The following is a 16,202-nucleotide window of genomic DNA, read 5'->3' as shown; positions in this document are numbered from 1 at the left end:
ACACGATAACTGCAACCGTACGTCGAATGTCACTAGGCAAGCCTATACTCCATTTCATACCTCAGGTGCAACGCTGTGGAAGCTACGCACGAAGTCCGGTCACCAAAATTTATTACTGCGTGCGTTTCCGTCTATGCTTCGCAGCGTGCCAGTGGCGTTTGCTCGCGCGAGCATGCACGTGAAGCTGCCGCGACGGGCTGCAATTAAACAATGCCGAAAAGAAAATTGATTTAAAAGAGCGTGTTAGCAGCCGTATAAGTACATTGATTGTTTCTATGGGTAAATTCTTTCTTTTCATTCAGAACTGAGCTTATTATGGAAAATTTTCTAAAAAATCGGGTCAAGAAACACCGAACTTTTTTTAAGTGCGAACGCAGCCACTGCAAGAAGTATCTCAAGCTTCCACAGCGTTGCACCTGATGTATGAAACGGAGTGTAGCAACGCTAGCAATAACGCGTTTCCGCACTTGTCGTAAGGCTATCCGGCTATCGCGGAAATTGTCCGAGCACAGCACAGTTGATTTCGTCGGCACGAACTTATCTCTCCTCACCGCATGGATCCACTGCGCTGCAAGCTTCTTGTCCTTCGGGAACCTGTGAAACACCACATCGTCTCGCCCGCCTGTGTTCGCGCAGCCGAATGCTGCACAGAACGAGGGCATGTTGGGCGCCCTTGGCTGTGGGCACTCACGCAGCACAGAAGGAAAGAACAGTTTACGAAAATCGCAAAAGAAAACAAACGTGAGCGGCGGCGGCGGCAAATCTCTCGTAGCGTCGTTCAGTAAAGCGCAGCACGGAAAGAGGCATGCCAGCACGCCGGTCCGGCAGCTCGGTCCCCGCGAATGACGTCACTCTCGCCGGTTCTCTCCTCTGGCAACCACCTCACCCGGCGCTCCGGGAAGCGATGGGGGCGTGTCCGCGGGGATGATTTAGAAAGCGATTTCCGCCCATTATTTTAACAAAACGAAGAAAAAAATTTCGGAACCGTAAATTATTAGGTCTGTTCTTCCCAATTCCAGCAATTCATTGAAATTGAAAACCGTTACAGCTTCCCTTTAAGCCAAGACGATCCCCTTTCATTTAATAGGACTACATCCATGATTGCTAAATTTGTCGGCACGAAATTCCTTCGACATTTGCATAGCGAAATGCAGTATTTGTTGATTTGCACTCCTGTTTTCTTTGAAGCCTGGCGGGTCTAAAGCGAGATCGAAAATGCTTCATCTCTGCGCGGAGCCGTGTTGTGGGGTTCGCTTTGCTACTGCCTGTCATTGTGAGATGTTTTGGGGTATATGTCAGCATTTCGCAGCTGGCTGCTGCAAGCCATGTCATGCCCCTTGCCACCATCGGGGAGCTTTCATCCCTCTTCTGCCCAGCGGTTATCAGCACTGGCCAGTCGAGATTTTCTGGGGCAATGGAGGAACTGTCGAGATCAGTCTGCGGGGGTAGTGACCTTCTAGCCTCTCCTGCCCCGCTGCGACGAATCGCTTCGTAAAGCCAACAATGCGTCCTCTTCGGACAGCGCTGCGGCGCCAGTAAGGCGAGACACGTTTGGCGGACCGAGTATTGTTTGTTGGTTCACTGTCGCCTTCACGCACCAATGGGAGCAAAAAACTCCTAGAAAAGGGTGTTCTAAGGCATTTCCTCACCCGGGTAACCGCCACGGTCGTTTGACAGACGCCCCAGCTAAATGCTGGGTCATCCGAGGAACCAAGACGCGCCAGCTTGAATCAAGCGTGACAACCCCTGTCTACGAAACTACCCTCCTTTCTGTGTTTTCAGTGACTAAAGGTGCGGGAGTGGGTGTGTGTACCCTCGCTCTCAAAGCGCGGGTCCTTCGACCACTTTGGACGCGCCGATTGGACGAAGGTTGGATGGCAGATTTCCCTGGCCTAGGGATCTAGGGAGGACAGAGAGGGTTTAAGCAAACGTTTTCGGCTGCTCGGGGTGTGCTTCACTTCAATCATGCTAGCCTAATGAGATGTAACGTTCTCTACTCTTCATGTAGATATTGTAAGTGACCCCAGTACTCCTTGTTCTCGATGAGAACACGTTCCTCCCTTCAACACCGTCCTTAGCGCTGGTGAGTCGGACGACGGCATGGGCCAGCTAACCCTTTTTACATGCCTGACCCAACTTTTACAGTATGCAATATATTGGTCTTGCGGTAAGCCTTTGTGCGTCTTTGCGTGTTGTGGAGTGGAGGAGCGTCGTGTCATTTTCTGACTGTCACTCATGGGGTAAGCCTCGTGCAAACCCATCTCCAGAAATGCAATGGAGGTGATCCGCGAATGCCATCGTTCGTTTCGTTGTTAGTCCAGCATCTCAACGTGATTCGGAGAATCGCCGGTACGCATTGGGGCAGCCATCAGACGTCCATGATGAAACTGCACTCAGACCTAACATAGTGTTCAATCGAATTCTTTACCAACTCTCTTATCTCACCATCCCAGACGCAACAGAACAGCTTGAGGTCACTATCGGTCACTCGGCGTCTGCTTGCCTCCTGAACTGGTTTTAATTGTAGAACCGTGGATGACGTCTTGATAAATTTTAGTGCGATAGCTGTTTTTCGTCGAGCGCAAGGCTCCAGGAGGAGGAGTGCCGTGGTGGTGGTGGGGGGGGGGGGGGAGGTGCTCTACTCCGGGCGGCCCGGGCCGCCGCGCGCACCCGCATGCGCGGCTGTATTGTGAAAGCCATCTATGACGGGGACAGAGTCCGCCCGTGCAGGGTGTTTTCACGGCTTAATTCGCGTTGATGCGAGACTCAGCAAGACGGTCTATTCGCTCGCTGCTGCTGCCGCGCTTCCTCACTTTGAGTGTTTTGACAGCGACTTTCTGCGGTATTTAATCTTGCCTTTGAGTGCGGGAGTTGGGCGATGTTGAGAAGGACTTCCAGAAATGAAGGTTTATTTACATTACGTACAGGAATAGGTCCAAAGCAAAATAACAGTAAAAAGTCATTGACGGCCGGGAGCAAATCTTACGCTGCGGCCCGCGGCACGAAGAAAGTCTCTCTCTTTCCGATGGTTCTCGTGTTTATAATCCCTTCAGTACGTCGGGGTCACGTCATTTTCATCCAATCGGCGAGCCAGTACAGGTGTCATTTTTATCCAAACGTAGGGCCCATACAAGTGGCGTCATGTTCGGCCAATGGGGACACTCCATGGGCTCTATTCTCCGATGGCTGCCTCCCTCCGACATTGCCTCTCGCCTGGTCGGGGCTCAGCAGGAGGAAACTGGTCGTCCTTGAACGACCTGCCAGTTCTGCAAAAGCGGCTTTTCTCGGGACTACGGTCAACTACCTCGAACCGTGCCGGCCTCCAGTTGCACTTTCGAGAAGCGTCACACAGAGGGGAGACAAAAGCTCCACGCGCAACACACTAGAGCGGGATAGCCAACTTGTCTGACGACACCGGTATCATGGTCGACGTGCACCTGCGTACCCCAACTGGAATGCGACGGCGAGTGGTTGCGTTCGGAGAACTTGACCGATGCTAGTTAATAATCCCTATCTAACAGCGGTCATCGAGTGAGATGTGTTCATGTTTGCTTGCGCGCATGACACCATGTTTGTTAATTTAATTAGTATGCGTATGTTTACAAGCTTATACGACCGATAAAGCTACTATCTTTGCTTTGTATATCAATCGATGCTTCGGCTTTCGGGCGAAACAGACCTTATATTACGATAGCAATCATATGAAAACTCCAGGCGAATTTTTTTTTTTATTATGGGGTTTCACGTGGTCAAAACCACTTTCTGATTATGAGGCACGCCGGAGTGGAGGACTCCGGAAATTTCAACCACCTGGGGTTCTTTAACGTGCATCTAAATCTAAGTACACGGGTGTTTTCGCATTACGCCCCCATCGCGAATTTTCGCCGTTACCTTGATGTTCGATATATATATATATATATTGTAACAGATACGAAAGGCGCGGACAAGAGAAAAGAAGGGAAGACGAAGAGGACGAAGCGTTGGAGAGGCCGAGCTGCGCTACTATCACGCTACGATCATCATCCATCGCCTGTAAATAAAACCATTTCTTCGCAACTCTTCGTAACAATATATATATATATATATATATATATATATATATATATATATATATATATATATATATATATATATATATATATATATATATACCAGGGGCGTAGCCAGGGGTGGGGCTAACGGGCCTTCAGCCTCCCTCCCCCGAAATTTTTTCGTGTTGTCATGCACCGCCGACGAAAACAACCCCTGGCGTCGGAAATCATTCTGGATTTTGTCTAGAATGTATTTTTCACGCTCTAGAAGTCATTCCAGCGCGAACATTGCGAACTCTGGCTGAATTACGCGGTAGCGCCCATGCACCGGGAGTCGCATAACACAAGGAGCCCAATCCGAGAACAAAGTTTCAAGGGCGTTTTGATGGCGACCGGGCTCGTCGCGGCATTTTGCGGAGGCCGCGGAATCTGCGGAGCGAATGGATTTCAATTCCGAAACTTTATGGGTATAACGTTCTCATGAACTTTTGATGCCGAAAGGTGCATTGACATTTCTAAAGTCGTGCTTTAGATTTTCAATTCGACAACTTTGTGGCTTTATTGTCATTCTAAACATTTGATGCCAAAGGTGCATTAACTTTTCTAAAGTCGTACATCGGATCATACAACGAGACAAGCCAAATCAACACACTATCAGACAAGTTGACAAAGCACGCCGCGAGGTCCGATGAGACGAAGCTTTGTGATAGTTCATTTGCGCCTCCATGTCACAGAAAAGAATATCAACATTTTTTTTTCATCTGCGCCAAAGCATCCATGTCAAAACACTAAAGCCAGCAAAGGTAACTACGTTATTATTTATTTTTCTACTTTGACTTTTATTCGCGAAGACACATTGAGGCTTCTTGTTCTCGCTACACGCGGGCTGCCAGAGCCAGCCAGAGCGCATGCGTTTTTCTCTGACCGAGTGGATTTGGACCTGGCAGAGTTTTGGACGCTTTCTGGCTAGCATACGAGAAAAATAAACAATGGTCACTCGCCGTCATCACTGTGGGGACTCGATGGATTGAAACGCGTTCGCTTGAGCGGAACTTCGCTGGTGTAGGATGCCTGGCAGTATGCATATGGTTCTCTGTGGACCAAGCGTCTCACGTTTTCTTCGATATTCCTTCGGTAGCCACAACAGGTGCCCAAAGTAGGCACTTCATTGTGGCCAACATGCTTTCCTTTGCGTTTTTTTTTTTCATTTCGGTGCCGCGGCCTCACAAAAGATAAGATAAAAAGACATTGTTGCGGCGCAAAGAATTGTCGAGTGGTGAAAGTTTGATTTTGTTAGTCCTTTTTTTGCGGAAAGTAATGGGTCACGGGACGCTTCATTTGCCGGACACTATTAGTATATTATTTCGATAGCAATTATATGGATACTCCAGGCTCATTCCTACCGTCGCCATCGCCCTCATGTTCTGCACAATGACCAAGGGCAATAACATTGGGACCGCGCGCCGCACGCTGTATACGTGCGAATGACAGCGTAGGGGGGGGGGGGCGCATGCGTGAGCCGACGATGGTGGCTCAGTCTTGTGTGCGCAAGGGAGAAAAGCGGGGAGGAAGCGCGCCGCCTTCCGTCGCGCGCAATTATCCGGGGGAGTGGAGGGAGGAGGTGAGGCGTGTCTTAGGATTCTGTGATCTGTGAATCTGTGATTTCGCAACGTGTTTACTTACCTTGTTTGACGCATTATATACAGTGACTTTCTCTTAGATAGGCAGATTTATTGGAGACTCATACGTACATTTAAATATCTTGTTGCAAGGTTTTGTGTACACGTGCAGTGAACTTTGTTCCCAGTGACACTTTTTTGCCGTTCAAGCTGTATCGTCGCATTTGTATATATTATTCTGTCTTCGCATTTATAATGTACGAGGGCGAGTCAAATGAAAGTTAGCCAACCCACCCCGCACAATAATGGTTCGGTTCATTATCTACGAGGCATGCGCGTAGCACACAGGCATCTCGCATTTACAAAAGTGACACGGAGGTGTGAGGATAAATGTTCTTTAATGCTCTCATACACTGGGTTGAACATGGTTGCGTGGCACAGTGGACGCTCCAAAAGTTGAACAGCGTGGTGTCGTGAGTTTTTTGACGGCTGAAGGTGTTTCCCAAAAAGAAATTAGTCGCCGTATGGCTGCCTTTTACGTTGAACATTGCATTTCATTGGCCACTATGAAGCGTTGGAGCAAACGGTTCAAAGAAGGACGTGAAAGTTGCAAGGACGATCTAAGACCGTGCCAAAGCCACCGCGTAATCAGCTCCAACACAATTGCAAAGGTTGATGACCTGTTTAGAGAAGAACGGAGGATAAGCATCGATGAACTGGCAGAGCGTGTGAACATCAGTCACGGTTCAGTTCACGCCATAATTCATGAACATATCGGTTGTCCAAGATTTCGAACCACCTCCAGAAGACGGGGAGGTTCGGCACTGCCTTGACTCACCTGATCCGGTATCACAATGAAGGTGACGACTTCTTGTCTGCGCTTGTGACCGGGGACGAATCATGGTGCCACTACTACGAGCCTGAAACAAGACGGCAAAGCTTACAGTGGAAACATTCGAATTCGTCGCACCCAGAGAAAGCAAAGGCCATCATTTACGCCGGAAAGGTGTTGACTTTTTTTTCGATCGTCAGAGGCCATTGCTGATCGAATTTGCTTAACCTGGAGAGACTATCAATCGTTTCTGATATTGTGAAACGCCGGATCGCCTGCGTGTCGCAATCAAAAATAAACGACGTGGAAAATTGACGAATGGGGTCATCTTTCTTCACGACTATGCCCGACCCCACGTCGCTGATGTGGTTAACACAAAACTCACAACGTTCAAGTGGGAAACGCTGCAACATACGCCACACAGCCCAGACTTGCCGCCTTGCGGCTTCCGCATTTTGGAGCAATTGAAAAAACAGCTTAAGGGAACCAGATTTGTGTCGGACAATGACGTGAAAGAGTCAGGTGGCTGACGTGGCCTGGTGCCTGAGCTCCCGAACACTGGTTCTGGTCAAAAAGATCTGGGTTTTCTTTTAATCTGTGTCTTTTACGTAATTGTTTTTGACCTTTTGTTTCAATATCTGTTAACTTGCCAGAGTAATTTCCTATTTATTTGCAATGTCATTCTCATGGCCAGGCCTGCCAGGAGGATTCCACCTGGTTGGCTTCTGTTCCTAACTCTGATTTGCCGGTGAATCTTTTCTTACGCAGTGGGACGAGCAGCGTACCTATGGCTTTGGTTCCGAGTGATGGCGGAGTGATTCACATGAAGAATCCCAAGGCAACTCAATCCGAACTCCGGATGGCCTCGGCCAATTTTCAACAAATCACTGAGGTTCGACAGTTTGGCCGCGGGAGCATTCTTTGCTGCTCGTCAGACCAGGCTTGTGTTCAAGATTTACTGAAGTGCGATGTTTTTGCGACACATCCAGTGAGCAGTTTCAAGTATAAAGCCCATGCAAGCGATCCTGCACGCGACAGCGACAAGCGACGCGATGGAGATGGCTGTCGCGTTCGCTCGTCGCCTACAAGTTGTACCCCATGCGAGCGATGACTTCGAGCGACGTCTCCCCAGTGTTACCGGTATGAGGGCAGCAATATAGGCGCCGAAATTAGCGTGACGCGTGCGTTATTAACTTAAGTTGATGTGTTTTACTGTAAAAAGCAGCATAAAATATTTCTGAAAGTCTTGCAGTAGGTTCTTGTCCTTGCACGTATAAAAATTCAATCGTTTGCTCGTTCCGTGCGACAATCGGAAGTACTTGAGTTATGTACATCCAGTTCCGGCTTCGCGCTATTGGCTAGTCGCTCATAGCACTTCCGGGCGACGAGCGACGAATTCTAGATTTGCAGAACCGAGCGATCGCGCGACAAGACCGAGCGATCTGTTCACGTGACGGCCTGATCCGTCGCTCGAAGCCGTCGCTCGTCGCTGTCGCGCACAAAATCGCGCTCATGGGGTTTAGCCTTCATTCCTGATCCCTTTGCATGTACCAAAGGCCTAATCCGCGGTTTCGAGGTAAGTCTATGTCCGGCAGAAATTTGGGAAATGTTTTCAGCGGTAGGCGTGATTTCTGTGTATCGTTGCAGCCGTGTCGTTAATAATAAGCGCATGCCCACAGAAACAGTCATTGCTACTTTTGGTGGAATTAACCGCCTATCAGAAATCAAGGCATGGGCACTTATATAACGAGTTGAGCCTCTATCACCTCGTGTCCTTCAGTGTCTAAAGTGCTGGCGGTTTGGGCACTCCATAAAAGGTTGCAGGTACAACACGCGATGCCAAATTTGTGTACAAGGCCATAATTCAAATGACTGTTCTTCCCGAAATGAGTCCTGCTGTCTTTGCAGTGGTCCCCACGCTGCAGATGAGCCTAACTGCCCTGCGAGGTCAAAAGAAGTGCAAATCCTCGAAATAATTGATAGACGTCGATGCTCTCGTCATGAGGCCATTGGAAAAATTCAGAGCAGGACTCAAGGTTATGCTGGTATAACCGCCCGTCAAACACTATGTATGGAAAACTCAGTCTCTGAGGCTGTGGCAGCTTCCGTAGAAAAGGCGTTGGAGAAAGCAGTGGAGCGCATTGTGCCAAATCTCACCGACTCCCTTGTTCAGGTGCTGTCCTCACAAGTAGCTCCGTGGCTTCAACGAACTAATAAAGCCAACATTGAGGATCCGGTGTCGGGTGCACCGCGGAGTCCACCTATTGAAATATCGACCGCGCAGCCATTCACAAATAACGATTAATCAAAGCCATCAACTTCTGAGAAAGTCGACCACATCTGTCTCTCCGACACATGGGATGGAAAATCAAGATGTAGATATGGACCCCCGATCTCCTAAACGAACAAGGTCACCGACAGAGAAAGAATCTAGCTCTCCCAGCAACTCCAAGGCAAAAAAGTAGGTTAGAGATATTCCGACTAGGAAGGACTTCTTAAAAGAGAGCGTTTCAGACCAAGCAGTCTCTGCTGCTCGGATTTATTCACCATAGGAACAGTAATTCAGTGGAACTGTCGTTCCATACTTTCCGCTGCAACAGATTTATTATGCCTTATTTCTAAATATTCTCCAAGTATTATTATTTTACAGGAGACTTGTATTGCTGCTGGTCAGACTTTTCGTCTAAAAAATTTCCGATGTTTTCGATTGGATCACCTATCCCGAGGCGGTGGTTCAGTTTTGTTTGTCTCATCAAAAATCTGCCAGAGAGCTACTATAGCATACCAGATAATGTCCCCAGACTGTGAAATCTTAGCACTCGATATTATGCTTCCTGGTTGCACACCTTTTTCTATAATTAACACGTACTTCCCCGCTGTAGTGCAATATACCCGTTATCTAGATCCCTCTGCTGCTTGCAGTCAAAAGAACATCATACTCGTGGGAGATTTTAATTCTTATCATGTATCGTGGGGTATCCAAACGGACACTTGTGGCAAACGCTTGTGGGATTGGGTGTTAACGAATCATTTGACTTGCTTAAATTCGAGAGCACATAATTTCGTTCGGGGTCAGTCGCGATCTGCCCTAGACCTTACGTTTGCTACCTCGAGCATGTCTGTCACCTCCTGGAAGACTAGATTCCGGAACTAGCAGTGATCACCTCCCTATAATTTTTGAACTGCTTAACACGTTAACTGGTTTAGATAGTAATGTGCGCACTTTTGTTAATTACGAAAAATTTTTAAATTCGTTAGTCCGCTTTACACGCTCGGGAGGGCATTGAGAGGGATATTAAAGCAATGTCCCTATGTTCAATTCTAAAAAAATAATAAAAAAAGCTCAATTTGTTGAGCAATCTACTAAGGGCGGATCATATTGTCCCTGGTGAAATTCTGACTGCGAGCGAGATTTTAGACGTAGAAAATTTGCGTGGAAAAAACATTTATACAACCAATGTCATGTTAATTGGGCTGATTATGCATATATAGCTACTACATTTAAACAAACAGTCTCAAAAGCTAAGGAGGATTATGATTCCAAGCACTACACATATCTTTCGAAGCCTAGCAATAAAAAATCCCTGTTTAAGTTTCTTCGATCTCGTAAAGTTATACCGGCACCTGTGAATGTCGAATCTGTCGTTCTATCAACAAAAGAATTATCAAAATCTCTTGAGAAAATTGTTCAAGGACTTGCACGACGTTTCAAACATAAATTGCCGATCGGACAAGAGAAACCTCCATTGGGAGACGACTCTGTAACAGTAACAGCGACAGAGCTTGAAGGCATTATTAGTTCGTTACCGGCGTCAGCCCCCGGTCGAGATGGAATTTCAACAGGGATGCTAAACGTTTTTCTTGATTATGCGCCTCAGGACCTGCTAAATATAATAAATTTCTCTCTCAAGAATTCATGGGTTCCAAGAGAGTGGAGGGTAACTAAAATTATTCCACTATTGAAGAAAAAATCAGCTGGACTTGACTTTAGACAACATAAGACCAATTTACTTCTTACTTCCAATGTCGTCAAATTAATAGAAAGGGTTCTTCACGGCCGTATAACAAATTTAATGCAGGATGATACCCTTCGCAGCCCTTGTCAGATTGGATTTCGTCCCGGCCACTCTATATGGTGCGCCCATGCAGATTTAGAGAGCCGCATTAAACTTGCTCGCCGCAAACGAGAGTATGCAGCTTTGGTGACGTTAGATGTATCAAAAGCATACGACTCTGTAGAACATTGTATTCTATTCGATAACCTTCAGTCTACGAATTTCCCAAAATATATAACGGCTTGGATCTATGAATTTATAAGGGATAGAGAGTTTTATTGTTACCAACACGGTATTTCGACGTCCAAACACAAGCAGACGAGATGTGTGTGTATCACAGGGTTCCGTTCGTTCCCCTATATTATTTAACATTTCGCTAAGCACAATTCCTTTGTCTTCGGAAGTACATGTTTATGTTTATGCGGACGATATCGCATTTTTTACATCCGCAAATAATATACATTCACTACAACAGTCGTTGCAGAATAACTTAGGAATACTGGAGACATGGCTAGAGGTGTTATGTATGTCGTTAAATATTAGCAAAAGTGCGGTATTAGTATTCCCATTAACCACACAGGTGCATATATCTTTACAATACCGACAGGAAATCATTCCTCAAGTTGACGAAGTCAAGTACCTTGGTCTCATTTACGATGGCAAACTCACCTGGCGCAGTCACATTGAACATATTAAAACAAAGGCAGAACGTGCCGTAGCTATGCTTCGCCGGCTCAGCCACCGTCGCTCTGGACTGCGCAGGGATACCTTACTGATGATTTACAAAATGTGTGTTCGGCCCATATCAGAATTCGGCTGCGTAATATTTCCCGGTGGCCCAGCCTAAAAAATTAAGCCTCTCATAATTTTTGAAAGAGAAGCTCTACGATCATGCCTCGGGCTACCTAGATTTGTTGCCAACGCTGTTTTATATCAGGAAGCTCATATACCCACCCTAGATTGCAGATTCCGCATGCTTACGTACGGTTCAAACATCTTAAAAAATTTATGAGTTCTTAAAGAGACGTACGCAATATGCATTTATCACTCAACCGTCTGAGTTTTTTTAAGTATCGTGGTCGAGATTCCACAGTCACCAGATAATACTGATACATGCATATTGTGTGTTTCTTGTGGATGATGCACGCGGGCGCCCCGACGAAGGCGACGAACGCTCCCTGGCTCTCGAGCTGTCGGCTGAACTGGCCAGCGCTGAATTATCCTTTGTAAATATACTTTGTAAATAGTTTCCAGTCGTTAATGCTTCGTTCGCCTAACATTTTGGTGGAGGGTGCCGTTCCCCGTCCGCGCCACGGAGCTCCGCAGCAGCCGCACCGTCCTGCATTCCACCATGGCTTCCGGTGACGACACATCGTTTGCTTCTACTCCTGCGACCCCGCCAACAACGTACGTTACGGTTACCAACCCCCGCGATCCTGGCATATTCTCCGGGCAAGATAATGTCGACGTTGAGGGCTGGCTCAACCTGTATGAGCGTACTAGCCAAAACAACCGCTGGGACCCTACCATTATGCTGGCGAATGCCCTATTCTACTTGGGCGGAACTCCTCGTACGCGTGGCCGATGGTAGCACTGCTGACGTCACTGGAATGTGTACTTCCCGTATCAGTATCGCCGACCGCCACGTTCCTTTTCTTTTTACAGTGCTGACCAATTGTCCCCACGACATAATCCTCGGGCTCGACTTTCTTACGGCGCATTCAGCTTTGATCGACTGTTCTGCCGGTACCCTTTGCCTCGAACTTCCTCTACTCGTGCATATTCGTACCGAACTGCCGAACAATTTTAGTACGACCGCCTTCGTATGCCTGCCGCCTAAAGCCTTGACTTTCGCCGATTTGCTATCATCTTTTCCTGTGCCCGATGGTGATTACGTCGTCACACCTTTTCCTGATGTCCTTTTGATGCGCAATATCACTGCGCCCCACTCCGTCGTCACCATTGCCGATAACCGGACATGCCTCCCCGTCGTCAATTTTGGCCTGACAAAGGAAGTTCTACCCCAAAGAATATCGGTTGCAACGCTGCGTGCTATAGGAGATGACCACGTCACGACGTTTTCAGTAGACGCCTGCTCAGATTCTTCACCGTGTTCACAGGATGCTATTTGCCCTGGCGCAACATTTCGTCCCATGATTGCTGCGGACCTCTTGCCTGAACAAGCAGCAGCTCTGTGTCGCCTTTTGGTTTCCTACCACGACATCTTCGACCTCAACAATCGCCAATTGGGCCAGACTTCAAATGTTAAGCATCACATAAATACTGGTGATGCCAGTCCTATTCATTGCCGGTCATATCGAGTTTCTGCTTCAGAGCGCAAGGTTATTCAAGATGAAGTGAACAAGATTCTTGCCAAAGGTATTGTTGAACCTTCGTCGAGCCCTTTGGCGTCGCCCTTAGTACTTGTTGAAAAGAAAGATGGCACATGGCGTTTCTGTGTAGATTATCGTCATATAAACCGCATTACCAAGAAAGACGTCTACCTCTTGCCTCACATTGACGACGCCCTCGATTGTCTCCACGGTACCAAATACTTTTCGTCAATAGACCTTCGGTCTGGTTATTGGCAAATTTCTGTGGATGAAAAGGACCAAGAGAAGACCGCGTTCGTCACCCCTGGTGGTCTATATCAATTCAAAGTTATGCCATTCGGTATATGCGACGCCCCAGAAACGTTCGAACATATGATGGACTCTGCTTCAAGGGTTCAAATCGTCAACATGCCTCTGCTACCTAGACGACGTTCTCGTATTTTCACCTACGTTTGACACACAATTTGAGCGCTTATCAGATGTTCTTCAAGTCTTCCGCGAAGCTGGGCTGCAACTAAATTCATCGAAGTGTCACTTCGGTCGCCGGAAAATTACAGTGCTGGGCCACCTCGTCGACGCTTCCGGTATTCAACCAGACCCGGAGAAAAATCGTGCTGTCACGTCTTTTCCTGTACCTCAGTGTGTTAAAGACGTCCGAGGTTTTTTAGGACTCTGCTCCCACTTCCGACGCTTCGTTAAAGACTTCGCAGCGATTGCCCGACCGCTCACTGATCTTCTGAAGAAGGACGTGCCGTTTACGTGCATGGGGGCCCCGCTCAAACTGCCGCGTTTGCCCAGCTTGAAACTTTTTATGTGATTGAAAGTTCTAATGCGACTGTTCTAAAGAAACGGCTGCGCTGGAAATCAGGTTGTAATTCTCCAAGGCCACGCACATCTGCGGTCTTTTTACAGCGATACTGTTAGCCTCTAGTTGGTCGGCATTTTTCGTGTCATCCGTGGGCAAAAATGAGGGCCAATCCCGGAGGTAGCGCAATACCGGGCCGCCCGCGGAGTAGGTGAAGCAGGCTTCAAGCAGTCAGCAAAGTGAAGCGAAAAGTGCATGTATTCTTCGGAATCACGCATACAACATACAGGACGACATCCGTTTAAACAACGAACAAGCACAAAACAAGCATCCGAACAACATAGTTGATAAGGCACTCCTGATAACAATTCGAAGTACGTATACAGTCCCCGCATACGTTTCACGGTAAAGATTACTGTTGCGTAAGCGGCCGCGGTGACGGCAGCTTGCGACGTGGGGAGTGACGTCACTAGCCTTTCGTTCTCTACGAACCTGCGTATCATACTTGAGGTCCTCAGCCAATAATTAAAAATTTGGGTAATTAAACTTGATTAATTAGCGAGTCATGGAGAAAAAAATTTGTCGGATTTACTATAGGCTATTGTGAATAGTATGCGTTCGGTTAAATTCGCTTCCGACGCGTCTTTCATTTTAAAATTCTTGGCTCAAGATATGTGGGACACCCTGTGTATATATATATATATATAGGTAATATAGGGTATATTACCTATATATTATTATAGGTATATATAGGTATATATATATATATATATATATATATATATATATATATATATATATATATATATATATATATATATATATATAGGTAATATAGCGGTATACGGGTTATATAGGGGCATATGGGTGATGTGGGGGCATAGGGGTGATATGGGGGAATACGAGCAATATGGGGATGCGGGTTTTTCTGTGGGGAGGGTTATGGGCAACGTGGATATACAACAATGTGCATTCTAATCATGTGTTTCATGAGTACAGAACACAGTGTAGATGCGTACAAAAATAATTGTGCACCATATAGAAGATGCCTAAATTATTTCCCCTGCGCACTATTTATTTAAATCATTCATCATCTCTGTGATAAATCAGTTCATCTTTTGCAGTCGGTCTGCTGCTGGCACTTCCGACGCTTTGTTCTCAGCGTAGGCTACAAAGCTATCTATTGAGAAATAGGAACGTGCAGCAAGTTTTAAATATTTAAGTCAGTTGCTTATCTATCAAACAAAGTAATACAGCAAGATATGCTAGGTTGAATATACTCACTCGCGATAGCCTGCAGCTTCTCAGGTGTCAGTGCCTTTCTTGGTGGTGCCTGCTTATCCTGCTTGACGAAGCGTCGTCAAACTGCTCCTCTCAGGCTCCTATTCCTCAAGTTAGGGATAAGCCACCAGAGCTTTGTGGCTTCCTTGCAAAACAAGAAGTCTTTTGGGCATGACAACAGCCACGTCCACTGCTCCTTTGGCAAGGTGCACCTGCATGGAAAAGCAATGTTCAGACCCAAGTAATAATTTTATTATGTAAGAAAAATCCTACAAATGATCCTATTCAATTATTATCGTCTAAAAGAAGTAATGACAAAGTGCGTTACATGAGTGGCACCAACTTTATGTTGATAGGCTCATGAGCTTTTTATTTTGCTGTACAACTAATATTTCAGTTTAATTATCAAACGCATACTAAGGTAATAAAGTGCCTATGTATACCTTGCGGAGATCATTGAGAAATAATTGATAACAGCCTTTAAAGAAACATAGGGCTTGCATAGTTTCTTCCTGGAAAAAAAAAAGCTGGCAAGATTTTTAAGATTACCTTGAGAAAATTAATGCATCCCCACATCAGTGTTATAAGTGGTTTCATAATGTACCTAGTCATGTAGTACGTTGTGATTTTTGCATGTGTGCAAACCACGGAAGCGTTTATAGTACATTGTATAGCACAAAATTTATATTTCTCTGCGGCCAAGCTACAATGCACCGCCACAAACACACTCCAAAAATGCTGAAGCTCAAACCGGTTGCCTAGGCTTGTATTCCAGGGCTAAATAATCATACAGCAATGGCTTTGTGGTTGCCAATGAACACCCACATACAGCTAAATTTAGCAACTTCACTTCAAATTTATGTTTTGGTGCAAGGTGGCAAAATTGGTGCAGCACTTCCACAATCTCTGCTATTAATGCACTAATTTGAAAAATTCTTGCGGTAGAACACTCCTTAGAGGGCATGTAACAACGTCCAGCGTATAACCAAAATTTGCTATGCAGTCTTATGAGGGGCCCTTTAAGGTGATCTCTCTTTTTGATCTCTCTTTTTTTTTTAATGTCACTATTTTTTCACAATTTACAAAAATGCGACAGGGTAAATAATATAAGTACAGCCGAACTCGGATATATCAAACCCACAAGAACGAATTATTGTGTATAACAAACAGCAGTAATATACCCTTGAAAACGTTTGTATCAGTCAGTCAGTCAATAACTTTATTGAGGTCCTGAGGAGTTTCAAGC

General features: G+C 46.2%; 1 protein-coding gene across 1 annotated transcript in view; it reads right to left on the bottom strand.

Annotated features, from left to right (window-relative positions):
* Positions 1-16,202, bottom strand: part of LOC142580174 (uncharacterized) — a 49,980-nt gene that overhangs the window by 28,732 nt on the left and 5,046 nt on the right. The window contains exon 3 of the mRNA XM_075691049.1: positions 14,960-15,168. Within this exon, the coding sequence (XP_075547164.1) occupies positions 15,036-15,168 (133 nt within the window). The 3' untranslated portion in view covers positions 14,960-15,035. The remainder of the gene's footprint in view (positions 1-14,959; positions 15,169-16,202) is intronic.

Source organism: Dermacentor variabilis, chromosome 1 (assembly GCF_050947875.1).
Source record: "Dermacentor variabilis isolate Ectoservices chromosome 1, ASM5094787v1, whole genome shotgun sequence".
Lineage (NCBI taxonomy): Eukaryota > Metazoa > Arthropoda > Arachnida > Ixodida > Ixodidae > Dermacentor > Dermacentor variabilis.
The sequence above is the reverse complement of the archived record's forward strand: the minus strand, read 5'-3'. Positions and strand labels throughout refer to the sequence as shown.